The sequence below is a fragment of the Schistocerca piceifrons genome, chromosome 2 (assembly GCF_021461385.2).
Source record: "Schistocerca piceifrons isolate TAMUIC-IGC-003096 chromosome 2, iqSchPice1.1, whole genome shotgun sequence".
NCBI lineage: Eukaryota > Metazoa > Arthropoda > Insecta > Orthoptera > Acrididae > Schistocerca > Schistocerca piceifrons.
The window spans coordinates 32,644,464-32,659,825 of record NC_060139.1 but is presented as its reverse complement, the minus strand read 5'-3'; the positions used below and the strand labels follow the sequence as shown (position 1 = coordinate 32,659,825).

Genomic DNA, 15,362 nt, shown 5'->3' with positions numbered 1-15,362 from the left:
GATCAATGAGAATCATTTCTAGCTTGATTCAGGAGCCCGTTACTGTTGACGCAGCAGCCTTTGACGACATGAGAAGGGTAAACAACCCAATGTAAATATGTACTGTACAAGATGCGTCTAAAGTGTTCGTTGAGAATGCTGATATGTAAATAGCAACGTCTATTATAAATTCGTGCATGGACGAATGCCCATGGAGACACGATAATAAGTGTCACGTACCATCAAACACGTCAAGCTGCAACAGGATTGTCTGCAAACAAAGACTAGTGTCACAGAACAATGAAGCAACACACAAAATTTTGTTAAGAATTGCAAAAAATGAGGACGGAGATACATGAAGATGCTGACAGGGTATAGAACAAAAAATTAACACGCTTACGAGACATAAAGGAAACTGTTGATGATGTATCATGATCGGATCGACTGTCAACAGACAAAGAGACGGACAACGTCGGTTAAAGTGCGATAAAAGATGGACGAAAATCGGTGCCATCTAAATACGAATTACGAAATTAAAAGGAGATTCCGTCTTCCATTAGTACTAACTTAATAAAGATTTCCGTTTGAAGTGTTCATTTCGGTTATAAAAGGTTACATAGCAGTAAAAAATGTTTGCTGATGTATGACGTGTGTAATTAATTTCACTCGTCTCATTTGGCAGCAGGAAATGGCATCTGATACAAATATCAAACGAAATATTATTTGTAATAAAATTTCAAACAAGGCGCTAAGCGTATGTCCACGTCTGAAGATTAGACACATTGGACTGAAACCGGCTATTGAACCCTGTAAGAAACAAAAAAGGCATCTGGTTATTGCTTTTTTATTCAGGTAATTAGTCCCTATATGAAGAGCGATGGGTTTTCGCAATAAAAGACGACAAAGCATTCCGTGCCTGGAAGTTTGTCGAAACAATATGATTCGGAATAGAGGCGGATAGGTTGTAAACATTACAACTGTGATACAGTTCACTGTACCACAAACAACAGAGAAGATACATGAAGTATTGTCTGAAGCGTGTCTTTTTATAGCCGACCAACAAATAACTTACAGGGAAGTTAGAGCCGTGGCTGTCCAGTGACTCAGTGGTCAGCAGCTTGTGAGAGTTAATGGGCTGCAAATATTCGGCCCCGCCCGCGAAACAAACGAGTCGGAGGGCAGGGGAAGCCTTTGTACGAGACAGCGAGTAGCCTGTGTCTGGTCTTACCGCAATTTATTGTGGCTGTGGCGCCTCGCGAAGGGCGTGCCCCTAACGTATCCGAACAATGCTCCCAGCTAAAGCGCAGGCAACTGCAGTTCCGCAGAGCGCGCCACAGGTCTCATCGGCTCTGACCACAAACGAGCGATACCTTTACATGCAGTGGAAAAAAAATTACGCCAGTGAGTCACTAGAAGTATTTCCAGAACGAGGGAAGTACTGCAAGCCCTAATAAGCTATCAGAATTGCGGTTTGACGCGGCTGGCCGCGTGTCCTCTACTGCGCCAAACTTTTCATCTCAGAGTAGCACTTGCAACCTACGTCCTCAATTATTTGTTAGATGTATTCCTGTCTCTCCTTCCACCATCCTTCACACCTACAAATCCTTGATCCGCCCCATCCTCTGTTATGCCAACGTAGCTTGGATTTCCGCCCCTCCCAGATTCTATAAATCCCTCCAAATCCTCGAACGCCATGCGCTCCGCCTCGCCTTCCGCATCCGCCTTCCGTCCCCAACGCGCATCCTCTACGACCTCATCCCCTTCCCCCACCTTCTCCTTTTCCTTGAACACATCCGCCGCCTTGATCCCCCTCACCCCCTGGTGTCTCCCTTCCTCTCCACCCCCAGCCTGTTGCCACGCCTTCACCGTTGTGTCCCACTCTCTCTCCATCTCCACACCCTCCGCCTCCTTTCCCAACGCAACTTCCAGCATCTACCCCTCCTGGATGATGAGCTTCGCCCTGACGTCTACCCTTCCTACCAACTCAAACCCCATCTTCCTGCCTCCTCCTCAGGGCACCCTTTCCTTCCCCTCCCTTCTCCAGAGCGGCTTCCCCCTCCTAATCCCCCTCCCTCTCTTGTGCTCCCCTTCAGTGTCTCTGCACTACCTCCTGCCTTGTCTTCCCTCTTCACCTCTTGCCCCACCTGGCTCCTGCCTCTTGGTGCACCCGCTGATGCCCCTACTCTTCTCATCCCGCCCCCTCCCTTGCTGCCCCTTACTCTCCCCTCCTTTCCTTCCTCTCAGGCCTCTCCCTCGCCAGGTCCCACCTGGCAGTTTTATTCTTCATCGCGTGTGCTCCAAGTGGGTTTAAAGTGTGTTGTTCTGGAGTGTTTTTAATGCTGTGGCCAACTTTTAACCTGTGCGTGTGATTTCAGTGTCTTTTTTGCGTTCTACGTATCGCCAACTGTGTTTTTAAACTTTATGTCGACTTTTCTAATTGTCCCCCCATGAACGTCTCCATGTCAGTGTATTTTTACCTCCATTATCTCCCCTTACTCTGTTTTATGTCCCCCTTTTTTATCGCCTTTATGTAACATTTTATTCTTGTATTAGTTGTTATATCACTCTGCTGAAGAGCGGCGGATCGTGCTGCTGAGAGCCCTCCCCTGCCCATATGGGGCAGTGGAATTAAATCACAATAAAGAAAAAAAAATATTCCTGTCTCTGCCTTCCCCTGCAGTTCCCATCCTCTACAGCTCCCTCTAGTATAATGAAAGTTATTCCCTGATGCCTTAAAAGATGTCCTGTAACTGTTCCTTCTTCTTATTGTTTTCCATATGTTCCTTTCCCATATGTTCCTTTTTTCGCCGATTCAGTGGAGAACTCCTCATTCCTTACGTTGTGAGTCTATCTAATTTACAACGTCCTTCTACAGCACCACATCTCCAACGCTTCGATTCTGTGCTGTGCTCCATACATACATCCTCAGAAACTTCTTTCTCTAGTTCAGTCCAGTGTTTGAGATGTTTTCTGACTGTGGAAGCCCTCTTTGCCTATAAGACTCTGCTTTTTATGTCCTCCTTGCCTGATCCGTCACGTGTTGTTTTGCTTCCAAGGCAGCAGAGCTCTTCGTCCCCAATTCAGATGCTATGTTTATCGCTGTTCTGATTTCTGCTACTCCTCATTACCTTCGTCTTTCTTCGGTGTACACTCTGTCCATATTCTGTACACATTAGGCTGTTCATTTTATTCAACAGTTCCTGTAATTCTTCACTTTTCCTGAGGATAGCAAGGTCATTAGCGAATCTTTTCATTGACATCCTTTCACCCTGAATTATTTCAATCCCTCTCTTAAATCTTTCTTTTATTTTCGTCAACGTCTCTTGTGTGTATAGATTGAACTGTAGGGGCGAAAGACTGCATTCCTTTCTTACACCCTTATTAATCCCAGTACCTCATCTTTGATCTTCTGTACTTACGTTTCCCTCTTTGTTGTTGAAGGCCTACATACTGTACATTGCCCGTCTTTCCTAGCTGCTTCACTACAACTTTTCTCAAAGTTTCGAACATCTTGCACCATTTTACATTGACAAACGCATTTTCTGGGTCGATAAATCCTACTAACAGGTCTTGGATTGTCTTAAGTCTTGCATCCATAACCGATACAATGTCAGAACTGCCTCTCCGGTGTCCTTACCTATCCGAAAGCTTAACTAAACATCGTCTAACAGTTCCTCAGTTTTCTTTCCCATACTTCTGTGTGTTATACTTGTCATAAACTTGCATGTATGAGCTGCTAGGCCGAGTGAACGACAGTTCTCCCACTTACCTGCTCTTTCTCTCTTGGGGATTGTACGGACGATATTTTTCTGAAAGTCTAATGGTATCTCTCCACTCTCACAGATTCTACACACTAATCTGAATAATCGTTTGGTTGCCACTTCCCTCAATGATTTTAAAAATAGCGAAAGAATGTTATCAATCCCTTTGGCCTTATTTGATCACTGGTCTTCCAAAGCTCCGTAAACTCTGACACTAATAGTGAATCACTTGTGTCTTCTATATCATCTTCCATTTATCTCTCTCTTCTCACTCTCACTGTCTCTTTCTCTCTCTCACTCTCACTGTCTCTTTCTCTCTCTCACTCTCTCTTCTGCATCTAACTGTGGAATTCTCATTGCGCGTTTGACTTCAATTTCACCAAAGCCATTTTTTTGGAATATCTGTATGCTGATACCATAGCCCGCCCGGTTAGCCGTGCGGTGTAACGCACGGCTTTCTGGATTTGGAAGGAGCGCCCGGGGGACTTGTGCCGAGGTCCAGTGAGCCGGCCAGTCTGTTCAAATGGCTCTAAGCACTATGGGACTTAACATCTGAGGTCATCAGTCCCCTATACTTAGAACTACTTAAACTTAACTAACCTAAGGACATCACATACATCCATGCCTGAGGCAGGATTCTAACTTGCGACCGTACTAGTCAGCCCTACAGATCTCTTCCACAGATCGCAAAGCCATCTGGAGATACAGCCATTCAAGTAGGTGTAACATCGCATTTGTGCTCTCCTGAGTTAAGAACATCATCTCCTTATGTGAAGCGATTACAAGAATCTAAACAGAAACAATCAGCAGCTTAAGCTAAGAATAAGGCAGCGAAAAAGTTATTCGGGAAGAAGAGTGGAAAGTCTCCAAAACGTAGACCTAAGGCAGAAGAATCGTCTAGTGAGTCGACGTCCGGTGTCCATCTTGATGACAGTGGTGAATCAGGCATCAGTGATGACGATGACGCAGAAGGTCTGTTCTGTATATGGCGCTTTTATGACGACAAACACGGCTGATCCGGACTGAAACGACTAAAACCACTCGGCCACAGCGGCCGGCTCCGTCAGTCTGTGGATGGTTTTAGGCGGTTTTCCATCTGCCTCGGCGAATGCGGGCTGGTTCCCCTCATTCCGCCTCAGCTACACTATGTCGGCGATTGCTGCGCAAACAAGTTCTCCACGTACTCGTACAACACCATTACTCTCCCACGCAGACATTGAGGTTACACTCGCCTGGTGTGAGACGTTCCCTTCCAGAATGACTAGATCGCCCAGGTAATACCACGAAAACATTCCCCTTTCCACAACGCTTTTTTCTCCGGCTTGGATACTTTCTAAGATTGTTCCGTGATTGCTTTCACACATTTCACGCCGTGTACTACAAAGTCCTTCAGTCAAGTGGAGCATAAAGAGTGGTTCGGCTGAAAAAGCCACTTGTCGCCAGTCGGTGGACTTCCAGTTGTAGTGGCGTGCAAATTCCAGCCTTCGTCAGCCTGGGTGCATCAATCAGGCGCCTGCTGCGCAGCAACATTCGCTGAACGGTCGTTGAGGAGACACTGTTGGTAGTCCCTTGTGTCATCTGGGTGGTCACTTGCTCATCAGTTACACGTCTATTCGCTCGAACACATATGCGCAGCCGACGTTCACCTTTGTCACTGATGGCCCACAGCTGTCTCGGCGCCGGTTTTGGATAGGCTGTTTCACCACGTTTCTAGCATTTGTAGACTTAGAGAAAGCCTTTGACAATGTTGACTGGAATACTCTCTTTCAAATTCTAAAGGTGGCAAGGGTAAAATAATGGGAGCGAAAGGCTATTTACAATTTGTACAGAAACCAGATGGCAGTTATAAGAGTCGAGGGGCATGAAAGGGAATCAGTGGTTGGGAAGGGAGTGAGACAGGGTTGTAGCCTCTCCCCGATGTTATTCAATCTGTATATTGAGCAAGCAGTAAAGGAAACAAAAGAAAAATTCGGAGTAGGTATTAAAATCCATGGAGAAGAAACAAAAACTTTGAGGTTCGCCGGTGACATTGTCATTCCGTCAGAGACAGCAAAGGACTTGGAAGAGCAGTTGAACGGAACGGACAGTGTCTTGAAAGGAGGATATAAGATGAACATCAACAAAAGGAAAACGAGGATAATGGAATGTAGTCGAATTAATTCGGGTGATCCTGAGGGAATTAGATTAGGAAATGAGACACTTAGCCGGCCGGAATGGCCGTGCGGTTCTAGGCGCTACAGTCTGGAGCCGGGCGACCGCTACAGTCGCAGGTTCGAATGCTGCCTCGGGCATGGATGTGTGTGATGCCCTTAGGTTAGTTGGGTTTAATTAGTTCTACGTTCTAGGCGACTGATGACCTCAGAAGTTAAGTCGCATAGTGCTCAGAGCCATTTGAACCATTTGAGACACTTAAAGTAGTAAAGGAGTTTTGCTATTTGGGGAGCAAAATAACTGATGATGGTCGAAGTAGAGAGGATATAAAATGTAGACTGGCAATGGCAAGGAAAGCGTTTCTGAAGAAGAGAAATTTGTTAACATCGAGTATAGATTTATGTGTCAGGAAGTCGTTTCTGAAAGTATTTGTATGGAGTGTAGCCTTGTATGGAAGTGAAACATGGACGATAAATAGTTTAGACAGGAAGAGAATAGAAGCTTTCGAAATGTGGTGCTACAGAAGAATGCTGAAGATTAGATGGGCAGATCACGTAACTAATGAGGAGGTATTGAATAGAATTGGGGAGAAGAGGAGTTTGTGGCACAACTTGACGAGAAGAAGGGACCGGTTGGTAGGACATGTTCTGAGGCATCGAGGGATCACAAATTTAACATTGGAGGGCAGCGTGGAGGGTAAAAATCGTAGAGGGAGACCAAGAGATGAACACGCTAAGCAGATTAAAATGAATGTAGGTTGCAGTAGATACTGGGAAATGAAGAAACTTGCACAGTATAGGGTAGCATGGAGAGCTGCATCAAACCAGTCTCAGGACTGAAGACCACAACAACAACAACAACGTTTCACCATGCACAATATACTTTAACCACGACGGTATGCAAACACTTTACAAACTTATCCATTTTGGAAATGCTTCCATCCTTGGCCCAAAAGCCAATGATTATGCCCTTTTGGACGTCAGATAAATCGCTTCGTTTCCGCAGTACGATAAGGACTGCACTGTTTTCCGCGTCCCGCCGACACACTTTATACACCATGTAATGTCCCCATAGCAAATACCCTCTACCACGCACCAATTAATCGCTTTCAATCAAACCATCCACATTCATTCACTTTAGAAAAGTATCTGATCTGATTTTCTCGTAATATATGCGGCGACAGCTCGACGACGCCAAAGTATTTTCTAGTGCGTGTATTCTTTGAAATAACAGAGATGCATATATGCATTCTCCATGGTTGTTAGAGTGGTAACTAGGACAGCTTCTGGAGTACATGTTGAGGGATTGACGTGTTTCTGAGAGATACATATTCTGCCTTTCTTCTCGCTAAAGCAAGCCAATTAACATTTGTGCCGCTAGCGGTTTGTTTGAAGAGAAAGAGACTGTAAACGGAAAATAATTAAGACATGGAATCACCGGAGATCTGGACATGTAATGGAGATGGATTTAATACACAATTTCCTTCATAAATAAGGTTTGTGACTTTTTGTTCTGGAGTGAATGAACGAATGAGTTTTTTCTGAATCATTTGAAGATCACGTTGGCCCTGTAATTAATGGGGAAGTGTCGAAGAGAGCCTGCAATCACTGAGTCTGTGTTAAATCGTCCAAAAAGGCTTCGTACACATCTGGAATTCGCAATCTTTCGTAAAAGGGCAAATTGTCCACACGATTGATTCTCCCGACTGAATGCAGTGTTTAACAGTAATAATAAATGTAAAGATCTCTTACAGCAAGCCAGCCGCTGATTACCAAGACGAAGGACTCCACCAAAGATTCTATTTGGCTGATTTCACGTAATGAAATATTATATTAAAAACTGTACATAGATAAAGGAGAGAAAGAGAGAAAGCGAATGAAAAATATAGATAATACTAATAATCCTCCATTACTCTAATTTTTCGCCTGTCTTATCACGGATCAGCCAAGAAATGGGAGGCCCTTACTTTAATGTAGAGATATATGTGTGAAGGTGAAGGGATCTTAAAGGCAACAGATACACGTCTATACAGACAAGACATTACACAAAGTTAGCGGCTAGCTGCATTCATCATCTGTTCTTAGATAAAGAGACGGTAACTTATTATCCCGAACATTAAAAAATGTTAAAACCACCCACTGCTACCACTGCCACCCGCCGTCTGTGTGTGGTTATTGCACGCTGAAGTCGAACATAGGCAGTGGTCAATGTGGTTCTGCCTTGAGCAAACACAATTCTTCCTGTTTTAGTATTCAAAAATGTTTCGGTGAAGTTTCACCATCTTCAGTGGGTTAATTTACCCTCTCAGAAAATTCTCCAAAACATGTTGGGGTATCAAAACAATAAAAACTGAATTTGCTTAAGGCAGAACCACATATACTAATTATATATTAGGAAGAAAACATGGGCAAAAGAAACCTTGAACCACAAAATAATAGTTTGGGAAATAGTCCGCTGAGATTACGACGGTTTCAACCATTCCCCAGCTCAAGTTATGTGACCTCTGTCCTACTCAGCACATGATTTGAGATGTGTGCACGTTGGAACTGGCTCTCACTAATCTCCATGAGATGTAGGCGACGGCTGAGCGATTGTGGATGGCGACAGCTTCTCAACCTCTTGTCTCGTAGAATTGAATACAGGAGTCACGGCGCGGATTTCAGTGCAAAATGGTGTTCCACACTCTGTATTAAATCGAAATTAACCATCACAATTAGCGCTCAGAGCACAAGAGTGGATGAGAAGATGATTGCGGCATGCACCAACTGTGTTAAATGACTAAGAACTATGAAATCGGTTACAACACACATGAAGCGAATGTTTCATGAAATAGTGGTTATTGGTGTTTTATCATATCATGACACATTTATTCCAGGTATCCAGACAGGTTGTAGCTTTAATATTTGACACAGACCAATGAGACGCGGGTCATAGTGGTCGCCAACAGGTTGTTAGCGCTGATTTCAGTTATACTCGTCCAGATTTCAGCTACTCACTTCTAACCTGCTATTTAAGCGACTCGACCCTTTTCCAAGCTTACAAGTATTATTCCATTTTGTGGGTTTTCTAGTGGCTGATACTTCGGTTAAAAATTGCAGTGTTACGTCTGGCGGTATGTAGCGTCTTCGAAAGTGGTCTTTATCTATGTGTAACTGAAATGGCGTTTAACTATCTTTTATGGCTTTCTTGACTATCTGCAAAATCTTATACTCACAGAAATAAACTAGGCTATACAGTAAAGTTTCTTCGTTATTATTTGTCTTCTTATAGTGTATCATTTGCGCGTACAGATTATTTAGAAAGAAAAGTTACGAGTGTGCACTTGGCACGAAAGTTGTATCAAGCACATACTTCGAGGGGCGGTAGTACTGGTGATACTGGACAAAAATCTTCAAATGAACGTATGTCCGCCGGCCGGAGTGGCCGAGCGGTTCTAGGCGCTACAGTCTGGAACCGCGCGACCGCTACGGCCGCAGGTTCGAATCCTGCCTCGGGCATGGATGTGTGTGATGTCCTTAGGTTAGTTAGGTTTAAGTAGTTCTAAGTTCTAGGGGACTGATGACCTCAGATGTTAAGTCCCATAGTGATCAGAGCCATTTGAACCATTTCAACATATGTCTTTTCCGTAACAGTATCCGACACACAGCTGTTTGAAAATCATTGGCTTCAGTTGCATTTCCATCTTCAGCAGAATCCACGTGTGAATACTACAAAGCGACATTAGGCTACGTAGTGTTTTCTTTACTGACCATTCTGTACGGTCAGTGGCGGTACATCACTGAAACGTATCTTGGGCGTTGTATCGGTCGCCACGGAGTCATTTCTTGACCACCGGGGTCACGCAGTATTACTCCATTAGAGTACTGTTTCTGGGGTTGGCTTAAGGGCGAAGTCTACAGAGTGGGCACAAAGGATGAGTTTCTCGCTCGTATTGTACACGCGTGTGCTCAAGTAATAGACCGTCCGAATGATCTGAGATCAGCAGTACAGCAGCTGTCGTCAAGAGCTGCAAAAATGCTTAGCGTTAGACGGTATACTTTTTGAGCATCTTTTGTGAGGAAAAGTACTCCGTTAACCGAGACATCAAATCACAATATTTCATTTACTATGATCTACATTTGTCCTGTTCCCAATTGCTTTCATTAGTTTCAATTGAAACTGTTAAGAACAGGACATATGTTCATATGACTTTTTTTGTTCAGAATCACTAATACTTCACCCCTAAAACAATGTACCTTCACTCCTGACTCACCGTGTCTTGTACTACTATTGTAGCTTTTGTTGATGCTCATTAACTCCACTCGCTGATTGTTATGTGTTGATAAAATGAAAACGCTATATATTCTGAACCCGTTTTCTGTTGATTATATTCTACTGAAGGAGACGGAATTCATCTACAGTAATTGCGATACAATTAAAAGAGTATTTTAATGTATTCACCCTTAAATATTTTGCATTAATACCTTAAACTACAATAATACGAAAAGAATATCACATCAAGTAACGTGCATATTTACTTAAAGAGCCTTCATTTCTATTTAGAAATTTGTATGTCGTGCGTCGCAATCTTATCTGGCATATTTTCACGTAATGAAATTTAATTCTCTGATTCTTCAGCGATACTAGTTAGAACCTACACCTTGTACACGACTCCGACTGCCAAAATTACTTTTATTGTCACAGAAATTAAGATTTTAAGAATATGAATAACACCAGATACGACGCGTAGTTCATACTGCTACATATTTTCCGTTCGCATGATGTATATATGGAGCATACCATAGTTTCCTTCCAGACCGCCGCTATGTCTAGGTGTTAGTAAACAGTGCCACACGGAAGCAGCCGGCAAGTAACGTTGTTTTCGGCGGAGTATATTTAGAAGTAATGCTACATAGCAGGAAGTACTCTTCCGTGCGGCATCTGCATATTACAGTTTTGGTGCTCGTTATTTAGTGCAGTGAAATGCAAATATTTAGATGACAGAAACTGTTCATTTCTAGATGTGTTTCAGTAATGAATAATTTAGCAGTAACGCGAAAATACCTAAACTATATGTCATTTCTAGAAAACAAACTGTTTAAATATTCAAATGATTTTGGTGTGTGTGTGAGAGACAGACAACAGAACTAAGTACCACTAAGTTCCACATATTTACCGAAACACGTCCTCCTAGTTAGACTAGTTAATAGTGACAGAAATAGGAAATTGTATTTCGCTTGTGGCTCCCGAATACTGAAGAGTTCCCCAATGTGAGTGGACTGCCAATTCAAACGACTGCCCAGGATCGAAGGCCAATTTTTCAGGAGAAATTCTTTCAATATCTTCACTTTGTCATTATACAGAGTGGTCCATTGATAGTGACCGGGTCAAATATCTCACGAAATAAGCATCAATCGAAAATACTACAAAGAACGAAACCCGTCTAGCTTGAAGGGGGAAACCAGATGGCGCTACGGTTGGCCCGCTAGATGGCGCTGCCATAGGTCAAACGGATATCGACTGCGTTCTTTAAATAGGAACCTCCAATTTTATTACATATTCGTGTAGTACGTAAAGAAATATGAATGTTTTACTTGGACCACTTTTTTCGCTTTGTCATAGATGGCGCTGTAATAGTCACAAACGTATAAAATTGCGGAAAAGGTCGCTATCGTGTTGATGTGTGGCTATTATGATCAAAATGCCCATCGGGCGTGTGCTATGTATGCTGCTCGGTATCCTGGACGACATCATCCAAGTGTCCGGAACCGTTCGCCGGATAGTTAAGGAAACAGGAAATGTTCAGCGACATGTGAAGCGTCAACCACGACCTGCCACAAATGATGATGCCCAAGTAGGTGTTTTAGCTGCTGTCGCGGCTAATCCGCACTTCAGTATCAGACAAACTGCGCGAGAACCGGGAATCTCAAAAACGTCGGTGTTGAGAATGCTACATCAACATCGATTGCACCCGTACCATATTTCTATGCACCAGGAATTGCATGGCGACGACTTTGAATGTCGTGTACAGTTCTGCCACTGGGCACAACAGAAATTACAGGACGATGACAGATTTTTTGCACGCGTTCTATTTAACGACGAAGCGTCATTCACCAACAGCGGTAACGTAAACCGGCATAATAAGCACTATTGGGCAACGGAAAATCCACGATGGTTGTGACAAGTGTAACATCAGCGGCCTTGGCGGGTTACCGTATGGTGCGGCATTATGGGAGGAAGGATAATGGGCCCCCATTTTATCGATGACAATCTAAATGGTGCAGTGTATGCTGATTTCCTACGTAATGTTCTACCGATGTTACAACAAGATGTTTCACTGCATGACAGAATGGCAATATACTTCCAACATGATAGATGTCCGGCAGATAGCTCGCGTGCGGTTGATGCGGTATTGAATAGCATATTTCATGACAGGTGGATTGGTCGTCGAAGCACCATACCATGGCCCGCACGTTCACCGGATCTGACGCACCCGGATTTCTTTCTGTGGGGAAAGTTGAAGGATATCTGCTATCGTGATCCACCGACAACAGCTGACAACATGCGTCAGCGCATTTTCAATGCATGTGCGAACATTACGGAAGGCGAACTACTCGCTGTTGAGAGGAATGTCGTTACACGTATTGCCAAATGCATTGAGGTTGACGGACATCATTTTCAGCATTTACTGCATTAATGTGGTATTTGCAGGTAGTCACGCTATAACAGCATGCGTTCTCAGAAATGATAAGTTCACAAATGTACATGTGTCACATTGGAACAACCGAAATAAAATGTTCAATCGTACCTATGTTCCGTATTTTAATTTAAAAAACCTACATGTTACCAACTGTTCGTCTAAAACTGTGAGCCACGTGTTTGTGACTATTACAGCGCCATCTATCACAAAGTGAAATAAGTGGTCCAACTAAAACATTCATATTTCTTTACGTACTACACGAATATGTAATAAAAATGGGGGTTCGTATTTTTAAAAAACGCAGTTGATATCCGTTTGATCAATGGCAGCGGCATCTAGCGGGCCAACCATAGACCCACCTGGTTTCCCGCTTCAATCCAGACAAGTTTCGTTCTTTGTAGTTTTTCCGTTTGACGCTTATTTCGTGAGATATTTGGCCCTGTCACGATCAATGAACCACACTGTATAGAGAGGCCGTAACGTATCAATATGGACTTTACTGTCTTATTGGACATAATCACTGTTACTTACTTATGCTTCGCGCAGTGGTCGCACCTAATTCGGAGCAGGTATTTCACCTGATGTTTTAATACTACGAGCTGTTTAGTTACACGAGACGGAACAGAGACTTTTGAAAATGAACTTTGCTCTTACTCACCATGAACGCCTGTATCATGACGCCGCAGATGCTCTGCAGGCACATGACGAAGATGGCCTCGGGGCACTCCTCGGTGGTGTGCTTGGAGCCGTAGCCGATGGTGTGCTGCGTCTCGACGCTGAAGAGGAAGCACGAGGCGAAGCCGGACACGTCGCGGACGCAGGGCCGCCAGCCGGCGTCGACGTCGGAGAGGTTTCGGCCGAGCGCGGCGGCCACCTTCTCGTTGTGCTCGGGCTCGAGGTCGCCGTGCGACAGCACGATCAGCCACCAGATGACGGCGAACGCCAGCCAGCTGAGCACGAAGTTCATGGCGAAGACAAGCAGCGTCCAGCGCCACTGCGCGTCCACCAGCGTCGTGAAGATGTCCTGCAGGTAGCGGCGCCGCCGCTTCGCCACGTTGCCCTGCACCACGTTGCAGTCGCCGTTCTTGAAGATGACGCGCTTCCGCACCCGCCGCGAGCTGAACCGCGTCTGCCGGTATCTGCGGACACAGGCGGCCACGCTCTACACGACGTCTCGTCACGCTACAGATCCTCTTAAAGGCGTGAATTGCAGCTCACACTAAATGCAGCTAACTGCGAATCATCTCCAGCTCAAGAAATACAAGGTAAATAATGCGACAGCGAAGAGGAGCAGGCACTGATATGGGGCATTAAAGCAGCTGCTGTATAGAAGTGAACAGTAGAGCGCGGTGCTCAAGAATTATTCTATCGCAGTGTGGAGATATATACCGGGTGTGCCGGCCGGTGCGGCCGTGCGGTTCTAGGCGCTTCAGTCCAGAATCGCGCGACCGCTACGGTCGCAGGTTCGAATCCTGCCTCGGTCATGGATGTGTGTGATGTCCTTAGGTTAGTTAGGTTTAAGTAGTTCTAAGTTCTAGGGGACTGATGGCCATAGATGTTGAGACCCATCGTGCTCAGAGCCATTTGAACCATTCATATCGGGTGATCAAAAAGTCAGTATAAATTTGAAAACTGAATAAATCACGGAATAATGTAGATAGAGATGTAGAAATTGACACACGTGCTTGGAATGACATGAGGATTTATTAGAATCAAAAAAAGGCAAATGGAATGACATGGGGTTTTATTAGACCAAAAAACAATACAAAAAATCAAAAAATGTCCGACAGATGGCGCTTCATCCGATCAGAATAGCAGTAATTAGCATAACAAAGTAAGACAAAGCAAAGACGATGTTCTTTACAGGAAATGCTCAAAATGTCCACCATCATTCCTCAACAATAGCTGTAGCCGAGGAATAATGTTGTGAACAGCAACTGTAAAGAATGTTCGGAGTTATGGTGAGGCATTGGCGTCGAATGTTGTTTTTCAGCATCCCAAGAGATGTCGGTCGATCACGATACACTTGCGATTTGAGGTAACCCCAAAGCCAATAATCGCACAGACTGAGGTCTGGCGACCTGGGAGGCCAAGCATAACGAAAGTGGCGTCTGAACACACTATCATCACCAAACGACGCACGCAAGAGATCTTTCACGCGTCTAGCAATATGGGGTGGTTCTAACAAAACCCCATGTCATTCCAAGCATGTGTGTCAGTTTTTACCTCTCTACCTTCATTATTCCGTGGTTTATTAAGTTTTCAAGTTTATACTAACTTTTTGATGTATATATATATATATTTTACACTGAAGAGCCAAAGAAGTTGTTACACCTGTCTAATATCATGTATGGCACCCGCGAGCACGCAGAAGTGCCACAACACGACGTGCCAGGGACTGGGCTAATGTCTGAAGTATGCTGGAGAGAACTGACACCATGAAACCTGCAATGCTGTCCATAAATCCTAAAGTTTATGAGGGCGTGGAGATCTCTTTTGAACAGCACGTTGCATGGGATTCCAGATATGCTCCATAACGTTCATGTCTGCGGAGTTTGGTGGCCTCCAGAAGTGTTTAAACTCAGAAGAGTGTTCCTGCAGCCGCTCTGTAGCAATTCTGGACGTGTAGGGTGTCACTTTGTCCTGCTGAAATTTTCACACGTCCGTCGGAATGCACAATGGACATGAACGGATACAGGTAATCAGACAGGATGCCTGCGTACGTTGCACATGTCAGAGACGTATCTAGACGTGTCAGGGGTCCTTTATCACTCCAACTGCACACACCACAC

At 44.3% G+C, this 15,362-nt stretch overlaps 1 protein-coding gene across 7 annotated transcripts in view; it reads right to left on the bottom strand.

Moving 5' to 3' along the window:
• The window catches only part of LOC124774959 (inward rectifier potassium channel 4-like), a 675,359-nt gene that overhangs the window by 439,811 nt on the left and 220,186 nt on the right, over positions 1-15,362 (bottom strand). For all 7 annotated transcript variants that reach the window (XM_047249682.1, XM_047249681.1, XM_047249679.1 and 4 more), the window contains exon 2: positions 13,229-13,709. In XM_047249682.1, the coding sequence (XP_047105638.1) occupies positions 13,229-13,709 (481 nt within the window). The remainder of the gene's footprint in view (positions 1-13,228; positions 13,710-15,362) is intronic.